General features: G+C 44.8%; 2 protein-coding genes across 2 annotated transcripts in view; one reads left to right on the top strand and one right to left on the bottom strand.

Annotated features, from left to right (window-relative positions):
- Window positions 1–17,902, top strand: part of Gfm1 (G elongation factor mitochondrial 1) — a 42,244-nt gene that overhangs the window by 15,376 nt on the left and 8,966 nt on the right. The window contains exons 9-13 of the mRNA XM_057757096.1: window positions 1,945–2,082; window positions 3,485–3,586; window positions 5,155–5,211; window positions 8,189–8,326; window positions 9,726–9,808. Coding sequence (XP_057613079.1) covers window positions 1,945–2,082; window positions 3,485–3,586; window positions 5,155–5,211; window positions 8,189–8,326; window positions 9,726–9,808 — 518 coding nt within the window. The remainder of the gene's footprint in view (window positions 1–1,944; window positions 2,083–3,484; window positions 3,587–5,154; window positions 5,212–8,188; window positions 8,327–9,725; window positions 9,809–17,902) is intronic.
- Lxn (latexin) lies at window positions 9,838–15,387 on the bottom strand. Its single transcript, XM_057757097.1, has 6 exons — window positions 15,096–15,387; window positions 13,884–13,946; window positions 12,954–13,131; window positions 12,535–12,671; window positions 10,422–10,484; window positions 9,838–10,164 (listed from the first exon to the last, which is right to left on the bottom strand). The coding sequence occupies exons 1-6, from the start codon at window positions 15,222–15,224 to the stop codon at window positions 10,066–10,068; spliced, it is 669 nt and encodes a 222-aa protein (XP_057613080.1). The 5' UTR covers window positions 15,225–15,387; the 3' UTR covers window positions 9,838–10,065.

Raw genomic sequence — 17,902 nt, 5'->3', positions numbered from 1 at the left:
GAGGTCTAAGAAGGCGTTGGTCCTCTGGAGCTGGAGTTACAGACAGTTGTCAGTCACCATGTGGGTGCTGGGAACTGAACTCAGATCCTCTGCAAGGGCAAAAAAATGTTCTTCACTGCTTAGCCATTACCCCAGCCGAGATGCTGACCTAGTTTTTGGACATGGGAAGTTTATAAATTTTAAAAGAACGTATTTTAGATTTATAGAAAAAGTACAAATATTCGTACAGAGAATTCATTCATCCATTTCTTCTTAATAAACATTATTGCAGCGAATGGAAAATGTTAATTTGCTATTAATAAAGCCCATACTCGAATGTCTATGGTTATTGCTTATAGCCCCTTTCTGTTTTCATCCCGTTCAGCTAGCACACAGATTAGCATGGCTCCTGTCATAGCTAGTTTTATGTCACCTTGACATAAGCTAGGGTCATTTTGAAAAAGGGAGCTTCAACTGAGAAAATAATTCTACCAGATTGGCCTTGAATGATGGTTGATGTGGGCAGTGCCACCGCTGGGCTGTTGATCCTGGGAGCTATAAGAAAACAGAGCAAGTCATGGGGGGCACCCAGCCATGGCCCCTGCCTCAGCCCCTGCCTCCAGGTTCCTGCCTTGCTTAGTTCCTATCCTGATGTCCTTCAGTGCTGGGCTGTGCTGGAACTCGGAGTGGAAGTAAACCCTTCCTCCCCAAGCTGCTTCTGACTGTGGTGTTTACCACGGCAATGGAAGCCTAAGACTGTAAACTGTCTCAGATTTCTTTTTCCTTGCTTCCCATGTCCTTGATATTTTTAAGAAGTGTTAGTCAGGATGTTTTCCAGTTTGAGACTTTCTGATGTTTCTGTGAAGATTAGATTGGGGTAATGGGTAACTGCAGGGAACGCGTCATCCATCTCAAATGTACGGGTTTTACTGTTAGGATGACCTTGATCACCTGACTTAGGTAGGGTTAGTTGGGTCTCTTCCCTACAAAATGGCTCTTTGTTTTCTCTCCCTTTCTTACTGCACTTTTAAAAAGAAGTCATTATGTTAGGTTGTCAAGTGACTTTTCAAGAGGAAAGAAATAAGCATCTTTTCATCCAAACAGGGCTCAATGACAGACCAAACACATTCTTCCTCCTAAGTCTATCTTGGTGAGCCAGTGAGTTTACCGGGGCAGCCAGAGGAGTATGGCTGGCCCCTAGACTTCTGCAGCACCAAAACCCCACCCGGTGGTGATGCTTCCTGAAAGCCATGTCCCTCAAATCGCTGCCTAGCTGGCAGGCTGTAGCACCAAGGCACCAATTCTTTCCCCAGAAACTGTGTCTGCTCCGAACCACTGGGGGGCGCTCGTGAACCATAGGCCTCTGAGCTCTATGTCGTGCAAGATGTGTTAGTTTCCTGGGTCTCTCTCAGGCCCCTCTCTATCGGCAGGGATGTGGAGGAAATAGCTTCTCTACATTTATAGTACAGTTCTATTTTGTGTGAAATTTATTTTTGATTAGTGTTTGTGTGTGAGGGTGTATGTATATGAGTGGAGGTGCCCACGGAGGCCAGAAGAGGGAGCTGGAGTTACAGGTGCCATGAGCTGCATGATGTGGGTGCTGGGAACTGAACTCGGAGAAGCAACAGGTGCCACGGAGCCATTTCTTTGACTCTGTATTTCTTATTTTGTAAATGTAATAAATATTTTTAATCCTTTTATTATTAACGTCAAGGTGTTTTACTTATTGATATAAACTTTTGCTAACAAATTTGAATTTTTAAAAGCAATTGGCTGCTTAAAATTTGTAGTAAAACGGGTTTTCTTTTTTAACTTGGATACTCTTCTTTGTATATATATTTTTTGACATACACTTTTATTTTCCGGTTTTGTCTCTTCATTGTTAATATAGCTGGAATTTGTTTTGATTCTTTTCTCTTTCTGATGTTTCTTTTGTTCTTGTAAAAATGCACTCTTGACGTCTAGGCTGGCCGCTTCGGACAGCTAACGTACGTCCGCAATTACCAAGGGGAACTAAAGAAGGGCAACACCATCTACAACACGAGGACGGGAAAGAAGGTGCGCGTGCAGAGGCTGGTGCGCATGCACGCCGACATGATGGAGGCAAGTATACCGCCGGGCCGCTGCTTCCGGCCCGCAGGCGATGCTTTCCTGGGTTCCTCTGTACGGCTGCGTTGTGACTGATAGCACCCTGCTGTAGGTGAAATGGTTGGCAGGTGGTAAGGACTTGGTTTATTCCTCTAGAAGCTAGTCTGCTTCCTCAGAGGCCCTGGTTCAGGAAAAGAGACTCTGGGATTCAGCGCAGGCTCCGTCCTCGGGAGCCGCAAAGATGCTGGCTGTGTGTTCGGGAAGCGACGACAGAATCACAAGGCCATCTCGAAACATATAAGGGGACCCTGTCAGGAGAGAGGAAAAGCACGAGAAGCATTTAGAAAGGTAGTTCCTGGGGATAAATGAATAGTAAAGTCACAGTTTTCCACGTGGTTTGATGACGTTGCTTTATGAAATAAGGTAGCATAGGTGAGGGTACTGTTTAGTATGCAGACTTATACTCCTGTTTGACGTGGGATTTAGTACTTGACTCAAGAGCAACAAAGATGCTGGCAGTGAGGTTATGTGCGTTCAGGAACCAAAGGCAGAATCACAAGCCAGCCTGGATCCATACTGCAAACTCTTGCAGGGCCGCATTGCCTCCAGAATCCACCCGAAGATCTGTAACTTCTGGTCTGGGTCTTTGACTTACACTTGCCTTTTGTCGTCCTTATTGATAGACCACGGCAGTTACGCTGGGTGCTGAAGCCACGCCTCTCTCTAGTCTGGCTCTGTGATTCTCAGCCTATTGGTTTAAGTAAAATGGGAAGTCTTCAGAAGGTAGACCTCTTGTCTCTGGGAAGATGAAAACTTGCCAGCTTCGCACAATAGGCAGCAAGGGGCAGGCTCCAGGGTCAGTAATGTCACCGACATTTCTTCAGGCAAATGTGTGTCATCAGAGAAAGCCACTGAGCCCTCAGCTGTTATGAATGAACCGTGAGCAGGGACGGAGGAAGGAAGCTTGGAGGCAGCGGAGCTTTGTCCTAGCTTTCCTGTGTTTTCGTGATGCTTGCATCTGTGAGACATTAAAGATATTTTTAGTCCAGTGGCTTCCATTCTTCTACCTTTGTTTACCAAACTTCCTTTGCAGTCTCCCTTGCATGTACGTCCTGCAGAGTCTCCCTGCCCTGAGGCAGCAGAGCGCACCCCTGCTTTAAAACAGAGCAGTTAAGGAAGCCATAGCTCTGGGGTTTTCCACTGAGTGTAAAATCTTGTCTGTTCCCATAGATAGTGTGTTCAAGACTGTTGAAGACATGTCTTGGCATGATTGACTGTTGGTGTTGGATTTGCTCATTCTTGGTAGAATTCAGGAAGAATGTCTGCATTTCTTATGTGTAGTTTACATGCAGTTGCTTCGTGCTGTTCCTTGGTTTATTTTATGTGCAAGTACAAATTGTGTTATGTCTTTATTTAGGATGTTGAAGAAGTGTACGCTGGAGACATCTGTGCATTGTTTGGCATTGACTGTGCAAGTGGAGACACGTTCACGAACAAAGACAACAGTGGCCTTTCCATGGTAAGCCCTGTAGCTGCAAAGCTCTTCAGCATTTGAATTTTAGGCGTCTATTTTATATGGAGTGTACTTTATGTGCAGCAAAACAGCTACAAAGGTTTACATTAACTGTTCCTCATGGCCTTTGTTGGATATCTCTGACTATCAGCTGGATAAGTGCTATGTGCAGGCCTACTTACCTGTTTTTTTTTTTAGTAAAAACGTGCCACAATCTTGCAAAATTTTAATGTGGAGGAAAATTTCTACTAGATAAAACTTGGAGCATGTAACTCCAGCTCTTCTACTCTGGTCTGCTATCCACTCTGGCTGCCACTTTAATTCTTGTTATTATCAGGATGTTCCCAGTGGAGCACTGCTTACTAAATCAGGGACCGGAGAGTGACCTCTTCCAGAAAACTATAAGGCCAGACTATAATATTTAGAATAGACTTGGGAATAGCAACATGTCTATGCTTGGAAGGTGTCTTAGTGCCAGATGGTGGTGGCACACATCTTTAATCCTAGCACTTGAGAGGCAGAGGCAGATAGATCTCTGTGAGTTCGAGACCAGCCTGGTCTACAGAGTGAGTTCAGGACAGCCAGGGCTGTTACAAACAAACCCTGTCTTAAAGAAAAACAAAACAAATAATAACAACAACAAATTATTCTCTGGGTTTAACAGATTATTATAAGGCCATTCAAAACCCATAAATTTGCAATTTTAAGATCTCAATAAGGACATTTTATCTTTTAGATTAGGTCTAGTGTAAGTGCTTGTCATGAGCTGGGGAGATGACTTAGGGGCTAAGCATCCATCTGCTCTTGCAGAGGAACCAGGCTGGGTTCCCAGCACCCATATGGTGACTCCCAGCTACTTAGCTCCAGCTGCAGGGGACCTGGTACCCTCTTCTGTCCATCCTGGGCTCCTGCATGAACTTGGTGCTCATATGTACACCCAGACAAAACACTTGTGTGCAAAGCCAATGCCTGCCATTGCACTATGAAGTGGTTGCTTGAGGAATTGTCCACTTAGACACTGAAGGGAAGGGGCTTGGTTAACCTCACTTCTGCCCAGTTCTCCCTGCCTGGTCCTTGGCCAAGTTACTTCCTGTTCCTTTCTAGCCTTCAGTAACTTGACTTGTGACATGAGAATAGTTTTGCTTCTTGGATCTGTCATTGATCAAATAATATGTGTGTATGAAGACTGGGGCCCCTTCTGTTTCCCTCATTATGAATGAGACATAGCTTATCAGAGGACTGCAACAGGAATGTAGAGCAGGCAATAAGAATATAGACCGTGCCTCCATTTACTCAGCTTTATTGTCGTGATTATGTTCAATAGTTAGGTCAATAAAGTCAATAAGTTATTTGGGGAGGTAGGGGTTCATGTAAGTATACATCTTTGTTTATTAATGTTACGTTCTTACTTTATTTAATACAAAACAGACTAAGACCCATAATGTCCAGCTTGAGGTGTTGGCTAATGATTGCCTTTTGGTTTGATGTTAATGGAGTATGCCAGTTGCTGAGTCTTAAAATTGTCTTTTAGTTATTTTATGTTTTCTTAAAAAATGTTTGTTTATTTTTTTTAGGAATCAATTCATGTTCCTGAACCTGTCATCTCAGTAGCAATGAAGCCTTCTAACAAGGTAGGCGTTTAAGCTTTAACAGATTGCTCTGAACGTGAGCTTTCTCTCGTCATTCTCTACATGGTGTCTTGTGGGAAGCAGCACTGGGCTGGTTTCTCCTTCTTCTGTTGGTTCTGAGATCGGCCTTTTAATGTACTCATCGGTCCTGATAAGTCCTCAGTGCATTTGGAGGACTAGATGGCATTTAATAGTGGAGAGATTTGACAACTCTTAACCATAGCATTGACTTCTGAATGGCAAGTCTGCCTTCTTGGAGTCTTGGGTTACTGAAACAGAGAGAAAAAGGTGTTTGTCTCAAGTTGTAATGACACTTCATTGTCACTGCTTAGTGGGCTATCATGTATTTCTGGACTTTGTGTTGTTTTGAGACGTCTAATTATAATATCACAAGCTAATAAGGCAACTTTTTGAAACTTCACCTATAATTTCATATTAAGGGTTTTAAATTTACGTGCTGTTTTTAGAGTTATACATTAGGTTTGGTATCATTTGGCCTTCTACAAGGCCAAGATTGTTTGAATGCCTTGCGTTCATATTGCTCTCCGTTGGACTCAGTTCAGCCCTGAGCCACAGTTACTTAGTTCCTTGCGTTCATATTGCTCTCCGTTGGACTCAGCTCAACCCTGAGCCATAGCTACTTAGTTCCTAAGTTACCTTGTTGGAGTTAATTCATTCATGTACTGAGTGAACATTTTAAGACTTCTTGCCATCTGAGAACTGTCATTTACATATTTGGGTAAATTGTCTTGTAGGAAACATTATTAACATCTGCTACTTTGTCTGTCTTGAGATCGTTTCCAGTATAGAAAGGAGAAAGTCAAGGGAGCGGAAGTCATGGAAACAGTCCCTCTTCTCAGGATCTCGTGGGGGCTGACCCTCGCATCTTACCTCCCTGAAAGGAGCTCTGTTTCAAGTTCTTTATTAAGGCTGCTAGCGAGGTTAGGAATGAAAGGTGTCTTTGTGCCTTCCAGTTCCACACTCAGAGCTCATGGTTAGTAACTCGCCATAGCAGAAGGAAATCTGGTGAAAACATTTAAGAGTGCCTTCTCACACATAAATTTGTTCCAGTCACCTGATGAAGTCCCTCTCACCCTAAGGCCTTGAGTTCTGATAGTGAGCAGGACTGTGCTTCGCTGAATGGGAGCGTGGCTAATGCGAGAAAAGTCGAGTTAACTGATGCACCAATGTAGGAACTGATGCCCTCGTGCGTGTTACCTGCGTGGCCTTGATAAGTTACGTACCCTTTGTCTACAAGCTTACATTGCAGTTATATCTGAGATAGCATGAGCAGTAGGCGTGACAGCTTCAAGTGTGTGATTAATGGTGCTGCTAATTCTCATACAGGATATGTTCATTTTTTATTGCTACTGTAAGAAATTTCCAAAAACTTGGTAACGTAAAACTACACCATTGTATTTATTTTATAGTTCTGTAGATTAGAGACTGATATGATTCATTACAGTTTAAATTAATCAAGCAGGGATGTATTTGTGTGTGTGTGTGTGTGTGTGCATGTGTGTCCATCCTTTTTAGTGTGAGTACAGGCATGTGTTCGTGAAGGTCAAGGGACAACCCCGTGTGTTGACCATCACCTTTCGTCTAGTTTGAGAGAGAGTCTCTCCGTCTTCACCCCGTGTGTTGACCATCACGTGTCGTCTAGTTTGAGAGAGAGTCTCTCCGTTGTTCACCCCGTGTGTACCAGGCTAGCTGACCGGCTACCTTCCCGTGAGTCGCGTGTGTCTGCCACTCATCTGGCCGTGGGAGTGCCGGGATGCTGCTGCCGGACCCAGTGGTGCATGGGTTCTGGAGATTCGGACTCAACTCCGACTGTGAAGCAAATGTTCTCCCCCCCCTGAGCTGATGGGGGTGGGTCTTGTATTGATAAATACAAGACCCACCCCCATCACTGAGCTCCCAGTTCAGGGTTATATTCTTTTCTGGAGGCTCTAGGCAAAACCTTTTTCCTTGCTTGCTCACATTTATGGAGAGAATTGGGCTCCTATGGGTATATGATTGGGGTTTCCATTTCCTTTCCTCCTCAGGGTCGCTCCGAACTTCCAGAGGCTGTGCACCTGTTTCTGGCTTATGGCCCTTTCTATCATCTTTAGATAGAATGTATTTATGTGTGGATGTATGCATGCAGAGGTCAATGGCATTCGATCCACTGGGGCTTGAGTTATAGGTGGTCGTGAGCCCCTGACATGGGTGCTGCAAACTGAACTCTGGACCTCTGGAAGAGCAGGAAGTTCTCTTAACCCCTGAGCCATCTCTCCAGTGTTCCCTTCCCTCCTCCACCGTGCTCAGTGCTGGTAGCAATGGGTTGGGTCTTGTTCCTGCTTCTCTCCTGCCTTTCTCTCATCACTATGGCTTTCCTCTCCTGTCTGCTTTATTCCACCTTGAAAGACCCTTAGGTTGTGTTGAGCCTGCTCTGAGAGATCATAGGATGCTCCCTATCTGGAGTTCAGGGAAGTGGGCATCTTAGCTTGCTCACTGTGTGGAATTACATCAAAGTACAAAGGTATATCAGATGACTGAGGAGGTTGTTTTGAAACAGAAACATCTCGATGTGCTATTTCCTTTGCTGTCTGTCTTCTTCACAGAGTACTTAATGCTCTTGATTCTACGGAAGACTCTTGGTAAACACTGACTATATTACAAAGCAGATCCAAAAGTGTCCAGTGCTTCCTTCACTTGGGCAGCTCCCACAGATGGATAGTTTGGCAGTGTGACGGGAAGTGAGAGCAGAATCTTAGACCCTTGTTTTCTGTTTTTGTATGAAGAGAAAATCCTATTCAGCTGGCTGGGCCCTGGTCTTGGCTGTGGTGGCCATGGTTTTTTCCAAAATGATCGGGGTGGGACTAGATATAGACCCTCTTTATTTCTTAGTTGCCAGTGTATATGGATTTATTCAGTAACACCTCAAAAAATACAGTAGTTTTTCATGCTTAACCCTATGACTTTTCTTCCTCTTTTAAAGAATGATTTGGAAAAGTTTTCAAAAGGCATTGGCAGGTTTACACGGGAGGACCCCACATTTAAAGTCCATTTTGACGCCGAGAGCAAGGAGACAATTGTATCTGGAATGGGAGAATTACACCTGGAAATCTATGCTCAGGTATGGTTCACAGAGCAGCCCTGTGCAGCCGCCTTTGTTACTAAGTGTGCTTTGGCCTGGCAGAGTGGCCTTCATCCCATAATCACACCTCCGCAAGGTGAGGCAGGAAGATTAATAGGAACACAAGGTCATCAAGATAAAAAGCCAACTGATGCTCAAGGTACTAAGTTGATAGCGCCTCTCCAGGCTTAGCTATGATTTGTATCCACGTATGGCACACTGCAGTGTTTCCCTTCTTGTGTTAAAAATTAGTCATTTTTTATCCAAGTCTTTGTTAAACATCATGGATTCCTAGAATCTAGGCTCTGGGATTTGTAATAAGACCCCCATCCATTCCCGGTCGATTATCGGGTCAGATAAAGTAAGCCTTGTGGGAGACAGCCTGTTTGTGTGCCTACCTCCCGGGACTTCGCTCCATGAGGACCAGAGAGGTGGCTCAGTGGTTAGAGCCACTTGCTGTGCTTCCAGAGGACTTGAACCCGGTCGCTAGTACCCACGCTGAGTGGCTCTCAACCTCCTTTAGCTCCAGCTCCAGTGGATCCAGTCCCCTATCCTGGCACCTCACATACGTGGCGCATGCATACAGACACAAACACATACATAGACATGAAAGCCAGGGCAAAGTAGCCTTAATCCCAGAACTCCAGAGTGAGAAGCTAGGCTCTTTCTGAGTTAGTGCCAGCCTGGGCTACAGAGCGAGTTCCAGGATAGCCTGGGCTACAGAGCGAGTTCCAGCCAGAGTGACAGAGGCCCTGTCTCACAAATAATCATCTAATTAGATTAAAGCATGGAGGAGGTGGTGGCGCACGCCTTTAATCCTAGCACTTGGGAGGCAGAGGCAGGCAGATTTCTGTATGTTCCAGGCCAGCCTGGGCTACAGAGTGAGTTCCAGGATAGCCATGGCTACAGAGAGAAACCCTGTCTGAAAAATCCAGAAAACAAAACAAAACATGGAGGCCAGTTCCATACAGATTTAAAACAAAACAAAACAAAAAATACCCTCTTCCTAGATCAAGTGTAAATATGGTCAAAATGTAAACAAAAGCTAACACTAGTGGAGACTGTGGCCTGATTATGTCTTTGCAGTTAGGATAGCAAATCCTGATAAAAGATTTGTTTTTCCAGTGAATGTGCTAATATGAAACAACAGTAGATCGTGCAGATAGAGCAAGTGGTACTGAGTATAAATTAATGAGTCAAAACTGGAATTTACTTTTGTAAGACATGTAAAGGTAGTTTGTGTTATTAGACTATCACATCTGATTCTTGCCAGTTACTAAAATGACTTAAAATTTACTGCTCAGTTATTTTCTGTATTTCATTGAACGATGCTAAAGTATTTTTTTCTTCCTTTTACTCTATAAAATATGAACAGTGTTTCCCCCCCCCTTCATTTTAGAGAATGGAGAGAGAGTATGGCTGCCCTTGCATCATAGGAAAGCCCAAAGTGGCCTTTAGAGAGACCATCACTGCCCCTGTGCCGTAAGTATACAATGCAGTCAGATCCACGAGACTGAAGCGGACTTTTTATTTGGGGATATACATAGTATTGTTGCTGTTGGAAAGACAATTTTACGTAGTAATACTCTTGCTTATGGAATCTGTGCAGCTTGGTGCTGTAGCTAAGACAAACAGAGAGACTCCGTGGGATTCATTTGGTATTAGGCTGGGTGCCAGTGAGGACAGTCATCCCCATCATTAGGAACGTTTCCATTTCATCTGGGCGTTAGGGGCTCTGTTTACTCCGCTCCCAGGTCCTTCGGGAGGCGGCTGTTGTGCTTGACTTTTGTACCGTACTGTGGATGCCACAAAACTTGCATTTGCCAGGGAATGATCTCCTGCAAGCAAAGACAGTTAATGCTGTTAGGAGGTTAGAAAACATAACCGGGTTTCTACTTGTTGGCAATATTTACAGTGCCTTCATCAGGAACAGCAGCAGCAAGGCCAGTTCTGCAGAGATGACGCACCTCAGCCTGGTGCCTGCTTGCATTTTCATTAACTTTTATGTAAAGTCCAAAGGCACGAGGTGACCATGTGGTGGCAAAAGAATTACTGATTTCAAAGTGGCATCAAATAAAGATAAGTCGTATATTACCTGTGACGCAATGTCATGGAGTAGAATGGTATAATCTAATTCAATGAAGTCATCATTTCTTGGCTATGACCAAAAAGAAAAAAAAAGCATTTAAATAATATTATGGCAAAATGACATCTTAATATTTTTGAGTTAATGTTGATTTATAAAAATGAATTTAAAGTTCATAACTGCCTTCAACTTAGCCTGACAGAAATATTTTCTTATCTTGAATAAACAAATACTTTCAAATTACATTTTAAAAATCATTATTTTGTATTTATTACTTGTGTTTCTGTTTCTTCACCTGCTAAGCCGTGGCAGCTATTTAGAGCATCCCTGTCCGTAGCTTCTTATCTAGGGAGCCTTAGTGTCAGCGATGGCAGTGGGAATGCCCGCAGAAAGGAGCCACTCACACGGCGTTCTTTAGAAAACTGACACCGATAAAGGTGATGCCTGAGTTATCTGCTTTGATAGTCACACTTCGTTCTGTACTCTGTTACTTCGGGAAGAAAAGGCATGTGTGCAGTGAGCTACACAGAACTCCTGCATCTGTGGGCTAAAACCATCATCAGAAATGTACTGTGCCCGTGAGACTGAGGCTTCTTAAACTTGTCCTTGCCGTACTGAGACTCCAACGGGCAGCACAAGGCTTCTTGTAGGCTCCCCAGCTTAACAGTGCTTATAAATATAGACCTAGAAAGCCGGGCGGTGGTGGCGCACGCCTTTAATCCCAGCACTTGGGAGGCAGAGGCAGGTGGATCTCTGTGAGTTCGAGACCAGCCTGGTCTACAAGAGCTAGTTCCAGGACAGGCTCCAAAACCACAGAGAAACCCTGTCTCGAAAAACCAAAAAAAAAAAAAAATATATATAGACCTAGAATCACCACCCTCACTTTTAAAATCATAATATAGTGAAGGCTCACAGGTTGCTTTTTTTTTTTTTTAAATACACGTTAAAAAAAAGGCTTGTATGTTTCTGGGTGTGTCTTGAGAAATCACGACTGTGGTTTTACGGCCTGTACCTGGCCTGGGTTGATGGTTCAGTAGCTTCAAAGGAATGTTGTAACCAAGGTTGGTGTCTGTGAGACGCCTGTGGAAAGCATCTCACTGTTCCTCAAAGGCTGCAGTGTTGGTAGCTCTGGCCTCTCACTCTGAGCGCTATAGCTGCTGTCCTGCCTGCGGTTATGGTGTCTCAGGAGTGTTACCAGGGTTCCCCGGGACACAGCACTCGGCTCTTCCGCAGTCTGTTGCCTGCACACCGAAAGAGGCAGCAGGAAGCCCCTTTCTCTGTTTATGGAAACTGTCTTTGTGTTCTTAGTACTCTTCTTGTTTCCCATCAGCTACTAGTTGAATATCCCCCAGTTAACCTCCAAAAGGAAAGCCAAAGAATTTATTCATACATATTTCTGGTCTAGGAAGATGCATTTCTACAGACCCATGGCATTAGGCTCTAGGAAGCATAAGGCTCGTGATACGAAGTGAGGTCATCATTCTGGCTGAGGGATTACAGAAAGGGATCGTGCACGAGCCAAGGAACAGCCAGAACTACCCCAAGCTTTCAAAGACCACGGTAGCCAGGGAACCACCATTCAGCAGGGAAAAATGCAGTTAGTTTAGTAGTGCTTGACAATAGCAATTCAGATACACTATTTAGGTTGCTAAAAAGGAAATATTCTGTATTGAACTTAATAACCCCCCCCACAAAAGGCCCAATTTTAACTCACAACTTCACAGTTTCGAAGTGAGAGCTATAAAAATAAAGTTTATTTGTGAGTGCTATAAAAAGTGGCCCCCAGGACCTTTGTAAAGCAAATTAAAGACAAGGTGGTTCATTAAAAGTGTTTAGTATATACCTGAGTCTTTGTCTAGCGTATGCTAATAAAGCTACAGCCCTTTTGCTCTGGAAAAGAGTCTGAATAACACATCATAAGTAACTAAGTCTGATTGCCTTGGCATGAAAGATTAAGAACAGTAACTTGTAAAAATGCCATATGCATGGTAATAGTGTACTGTGGGGAGAGAGAGAGAGAGAGAGAGAGAGAGAGAGACAGAGAGAGAGAGAGAGACAGAGAGACAGAGAGAGAGAGAGAGAGAGAGAGAGAGAGAGAGAGAGAGAGAGAGAGAGAACGCACCACTTGCTTGACCGTTTGGATCTGTGCCATCTTATACCATGTGTCTTCGGTCGAATTCTGCCACATTATGTAACCACAGGCGACCCAGGCTAAGTGGCGAACTGGCTTCATTTGTGGAGACACATTTCCAGAGCTGTCTGGTAGAGGAAACATTTACATGCTGAATGTAATATTAACCTTTTTAGATTAAAAATCAAAATTCTTAGTCATGCTTCCTAGTGTTCTATAATGTGAGTGAAAACTAAATTAAGCCATGCGTGTGTAAAACTCCAGATCCTCTTTTTATTGCTGGATTAGATTAGAAATCAGTACTTTTGTAAAAGTCAGTTTTAACATAGTTAGACATAGTTAGCATCAAGCAATTTTGAGCATGGGTAATCGTACATCTCAAGCGTGTTTCCCGTGCTTTATGTGTGTACCTGGAATGTTTTGTGCTTGTAGTGGTTCCTTCATAGACATAAGCCTTTGATAAAATGTGTTATCTTCTTCATCCGGGTTCTTGCCGATTTCTCCGTCAAACGTGAAGCTGACCTCTGGGGCAGCACCTTGTCCTGTCTGCGGGTAAAGGACTTCTGCTGTGCAGTTCACTGTAACCTGCTGTTAGAAACATTTACTCGCGATTGTGAGGTCTCAGGATGTGAGGAGTTCCAGCCCTGAGACTGCCCGTATCCGCTGTTAGTGGGTACCACAGCACAGGACTGGTCCCTTCTGAGTGCCTCCTGTCCTTCCCTACAGACACAGCGGCCTCTCCCCACTCCAGCAGGAAGGGGTAGAGTAGCAGCTCAGTGCCTTTCAGGGAATTTCCTGAGTTCCTGGAGTTGTTCTCCTGGAAAGGGCGAACTTTCTAGTTTCAAGATGGCTGTGCTGCAAGCTGCAGTTCCCTCTTTTAAATTTATTCCACTAATAATTTGACAGGCATAAAATTTTTCAAACTTTCCTGCCTCATTACTGAAAGATTAGTGGAATCACAGTTGGCCATTCTACTGCTCCCAAATTCCTAAGCGTACTTAATTTGAATACCCAGTTAAAAGGCAGGCGTAAGAAAAGCAATCATGACTGGAGAGTAAATTACTACATTCAGTCATACCAGGCCTAAGTTAGACTGTTCGGAATGTGTGATCTTCAGGTAATTTATCTGAACTGAAATGACTGACCTTCTAAATAATTCAGTAGAAAGCCGAGGCAGTGTGTGCACGCTGTCTCACATGGCTTTGCCCGCAGAGATGCTGCCGTTTATACGCAGAAATTTCACAGCAGCAATAGTAAAAGCTCAAGATCAAACCCTGCAGCCAGAATGATCTAGAATATTCCGATCAAAATGTATTTACCAGACAGAACATTTAACTTACTTTTTGGATAATTTCTTCCACAGAAAATTTAAGGCGATACTTGTGCCCTCTTCCTGGAATATCCTGAAATTAAGAAAAATATAGTGGAGAAAAGACCTGATAAGTCAGATCTTTTCAGTTGGGGCCTTCTCATTAGTACGTGGCTGGAGGTGGCTGGTGTGAGGAAATACACTTAGGCTTTGCGTCTTTATAAGCGTAACACGATGGGTTCATGCTGACAGTTTTCATGAATGTGTGTATTGCTGTACCTCTTCCCCGCTCCGCCAAGCCTTACATCCTGAGAAAGGTCCCTGTCGCCAAGTGTTTAGCATCCAGTTTGTCAGTCTCCAGCAGATCTATTCTGGATTAGTGTAGAAAATGGATGGAAGCATAGACAGCAAGTGCACAGATACAAAGCAATAGGGGATACACCTTTGGAAAGGCTTATCGTAAAGCCCAGGGTACCAGAGCATCCGTCCAGTGACACAATTGATTAGAGGCAGATCACTGTCAGGTGATAGAGCCAGTGTGTATGCATGCTGTTTGACTTGATCTGCCAAATGCTACTTCAACATATCCTATTAGATATTTCACTTTTAAATAAAAAAGATAAACTTGAAATTTACACCTAATTATCTAGTACAGCTTCAAAAATAAAACCTTTTTCCTTGTCAGCCAAAAAAAAAAAAAATCAACCTGTGAGTTAAGATTGTGTCCAATGGGGGGGGGGGGGGCAAGGGGAAGTTGGGAGGGGATAGCTGAGGCCTTAAACCTTAGCCCAACTTCAGCCAGGGCTGCGCATCATCTAAGGCAGGATGTGGGTGGCCAGGGCCTGGCAACAGCCCACACTGCTTTTGTCCTCTTACAAGGGGCTTGTTTCTCACGGTTTCCTTTTGGGTAAGGGCTGAAGAGTTGCCTTGAAAGTTTAGGGAGTTGTCTGGAGGCCATGAGCTTCTGTTGGCCAAGACAGCCAGCAGATTGAGAAACAGTGACAGCTTCCAGACTGTTGAGAACACCACCTCTCTAGACCTCGTCTCACCGCGGGAAAGGGAGATTTTGGGCGTACAAAATCTGTGTCTGCATGGGTTGGCCGCAGGGGTTCTCTGCGGGACGGTGGAAGCAAACGGTTTGGGGCTTTGTCCGTGGGACCCTGTAGGAATGCGAGTTTGGGAGGCGGAGCCACGGCCGTGGAGCGGGGGAGCAAGCGGATCCTAGCTGGGGCCCGGGACTCACCTCCTTGCTGGCCTGCTGGACGGTCTGCACCTGGAACACCTTGTGCGGGGTCCCCTGCTGGTAGTTGATGCAGTTCTCCGCCACCGAGGCGGCCCTGGAGGCGGCATAGTGGGTGGCTGGGATCTCCATCTTTTTGACCAGCGAGTGCGGGCTGCCCTGGTTTAAGGGGTTCGCAGTGGATGCAGAGTGCGGCGGCTCGCGTGGTCTCCGAGGTGGTGGAGAAGCCGGCAGCTGGGCTGGGTGTGTGTGATCCTCAGCGCCTTCCTTCCCTCTTCCTCCTTGGCGCAGGAAACTGTTTGGGCTGTGGCTCTGCCGCTAGGAGCCCGGGCCCCGCCCCGGGGTAGGCGGGGGCCTCCTGGAGAAAAGCCCGGGCATTCCCTCCGGCTCCCGCTGGCTCCAGGCTGGGCAGGTGGGCAGGTACAGGGGTACTCAGGAGGCAAGGGAGGGGTCTTCCAGCCTTGCCTCAATGGGTCCTCTAGAGTTCTTCAGCTGCCTCTGGCTGTTTCATGTACAGATTAGCATATGCTTTCCCTCTAATGGGCCTCACAGGGCAAGGTACAAAATGCTCCAGGTGTGATCCTCCCCTACTTTCCCGATCTTAGACCTCAGCTCACCTCAGCTTCCTTCCTTTGGAGTATGATCCAGAGTGGAGAGGCAGAAAAAAACATGCTATGAAGTTGGGGGACTAACTGGGATCAGAAGAGAAATTTACAATGTACCCGCAGACCTCCGCTACCCCACTGATCTTACAAATATGAGCCTTAGTGGGCGTGAACCACCACTCCTGGCTCTCTCTCCTTTTACTCTGTGTATGTATATGTCTGTGCACACGTGTGTGCAGACACATAAGATCCCCCGGAGATGGAGTTCTGTGCAGTTGTGGATGCTGGGAACCAAACTCTGCCGTGTGCTTGACTACTAAACCCTTTCTCCAGCCCCATCTCTTTTCTTAAAAGGTAGATTGTTGAAGGATTTGGGGCAGACTGCTATGTATGTTGTAGTGACGTTCTAAGAAGAAGGGGACTGTGCTGTGTGCTACTGAAGTTTTCCTGTGAGTGAGGACTTTTTTGGACTAGGTGGGCTTTTAAGAAATAATAAGCAATATAGCATTTCTCACCCCATCCTGTTACTTCCGATGTGAAGTAACTAGAGGATAACAAGATGTTTTTTCTATTGAAATTGGAAATATATGTCTTTTCCTTTGAATAAGTCTTTCACCTATGAACTAGCCCTTTAGGGGGTGTGTGTGTGTGTGTGCGCGCGCGCGCGCGCATGTTCTGAGGTAAATGCTCCTTGGCTAGTGTCCAGGAAAGAGTGGCTGTGTAGTTAGTCAGAAGGCACTCTGCAGAGCCTGCAGTATCACGTTTCATAAGCTTCTAGCTGCGTCTGTAATTACTGTAGACTTTTAGTCGGAGTAGTCAGGGCTACAGCGTGGGCTTCTCAAGTCAGCTTTTGGGGAGTCCGATTGTGTTGCTAATAATTAGCATAGATTATGTCATGAAGGTACTTAAATATTCATATCGACTTAGGTTCTCTTAAAATTATAATTATTACCTTAAAGGGGAAATTTGCTTTCGTTTAGATGTTGAATAAGCTGAACTGTGAGAATGTCATTCCCATATCCGTGCCTTTTTTTTAAAAGGTTTCTTAGTATTTTGCCTGCACACTGTGTATGTGTACCGGGTGTGTGCCTGGTGCCCGCCTGGTGCCCAAGGAGGTCAGGAAAAGCTTTCAGATCCCCTGGAACTGGAATTAGGAATGGTTGTGGGCTACCATGGTGTTGCTGAGATCCGAACCCAGATCCTCTGCAAGAGGAGCAAGTGCTCTCAATTGCTGACCCATCTCTCCAGCCCTGGTTGGGTCTCTGAAGTCTTAGTTACCTACTGTAATTCCACCAGTGATAAATGTTCAGTCCATTCTACTCAGTGTGTGTGTGCAGACTGTCTTCAAGAGAACGACAATTATCATGAGTCTCCAGGGCCAGGTAATTTACAGTGTTGATTTTATATTATAACATAAGCATTAAACAAGGCAAAAAAAGACTGTGGCTTGTATGAATGTAAATTCAAAATGGACCGGTATAGTGGCTCATGCTTTTAATTCAAGCACTTGGAAGGTAGAGGCAGGGAATCTCTTAAGAGTTCTAGACTACCCGGGGCAGCATATTGAGACCCTGTCTCAAAAATAAAAAATTAAGTAAAATTGAATATATGAATTAGAGATAAACAAGACCCCCACGGTTCTCATTGGCATTATGTTTGTATGACATGGCATTTGATAAGGCGCCTCTCACAGCTGCCAGCAGTGTGACTCTAGGCTAGAGGTTTTTGGCGTTCAGCATGGTAGCCGGCCGGTGTCCTTTTAACCGATTCCTGTAAAATCTGTTTCCATCAGTCTGGCTGGTGACCCATAGTCAGGGTCTAGTCAGTTTATATTTTCTTATTAGCATTCTAGGAAAATGTTGCCAGTCCTGGTTTAGGTGGTAGGGTGCAGTTACGTTTGTCTAGTTACTCAGCCTCTCCAACCCTCAGGTCCTGTGCCTCTAAAATGATAGCCGGAAACTGTAGTGCACACCAAGTATTTGACACAAGCCTGGCCCTTACATTCTGTCACCTGGCTTCTTCTCATTCATAAGTTACATTGTCCCTAAAAGTATAGAATTACGTGGATGTGAGCTGCTTCTTCGGACATTGGTGCCTGAAGGACTCAGCAGTCTGGAGTGTCCCGTATCTGTCCTGTGTGGTCTTGTGGTCACTGTCTCAAGGGCTCGCACACTTGAGTTGTTAAGTTGATGAATTTTCAAGTTG

The sequence above is a fragment of the Chionomys nivalis genome, chromosome 24, assembly GCF_950005125.1.
Source record: "Chionomys nivalis chromosome 24, mChiNiv1.1, whole genome shotgun sequence".
Classification (NCBI taxonomy): Eukaryota; Metazoa; Chordata; class Mammalia; order Rodentia; family Cricetidae; genus Chionomys; species Chionomys nivalis.
Note: the sequence above shows the minus strand (reverse complement) of the source record. Positions and strands in the feature narration are given on the sequence as shown.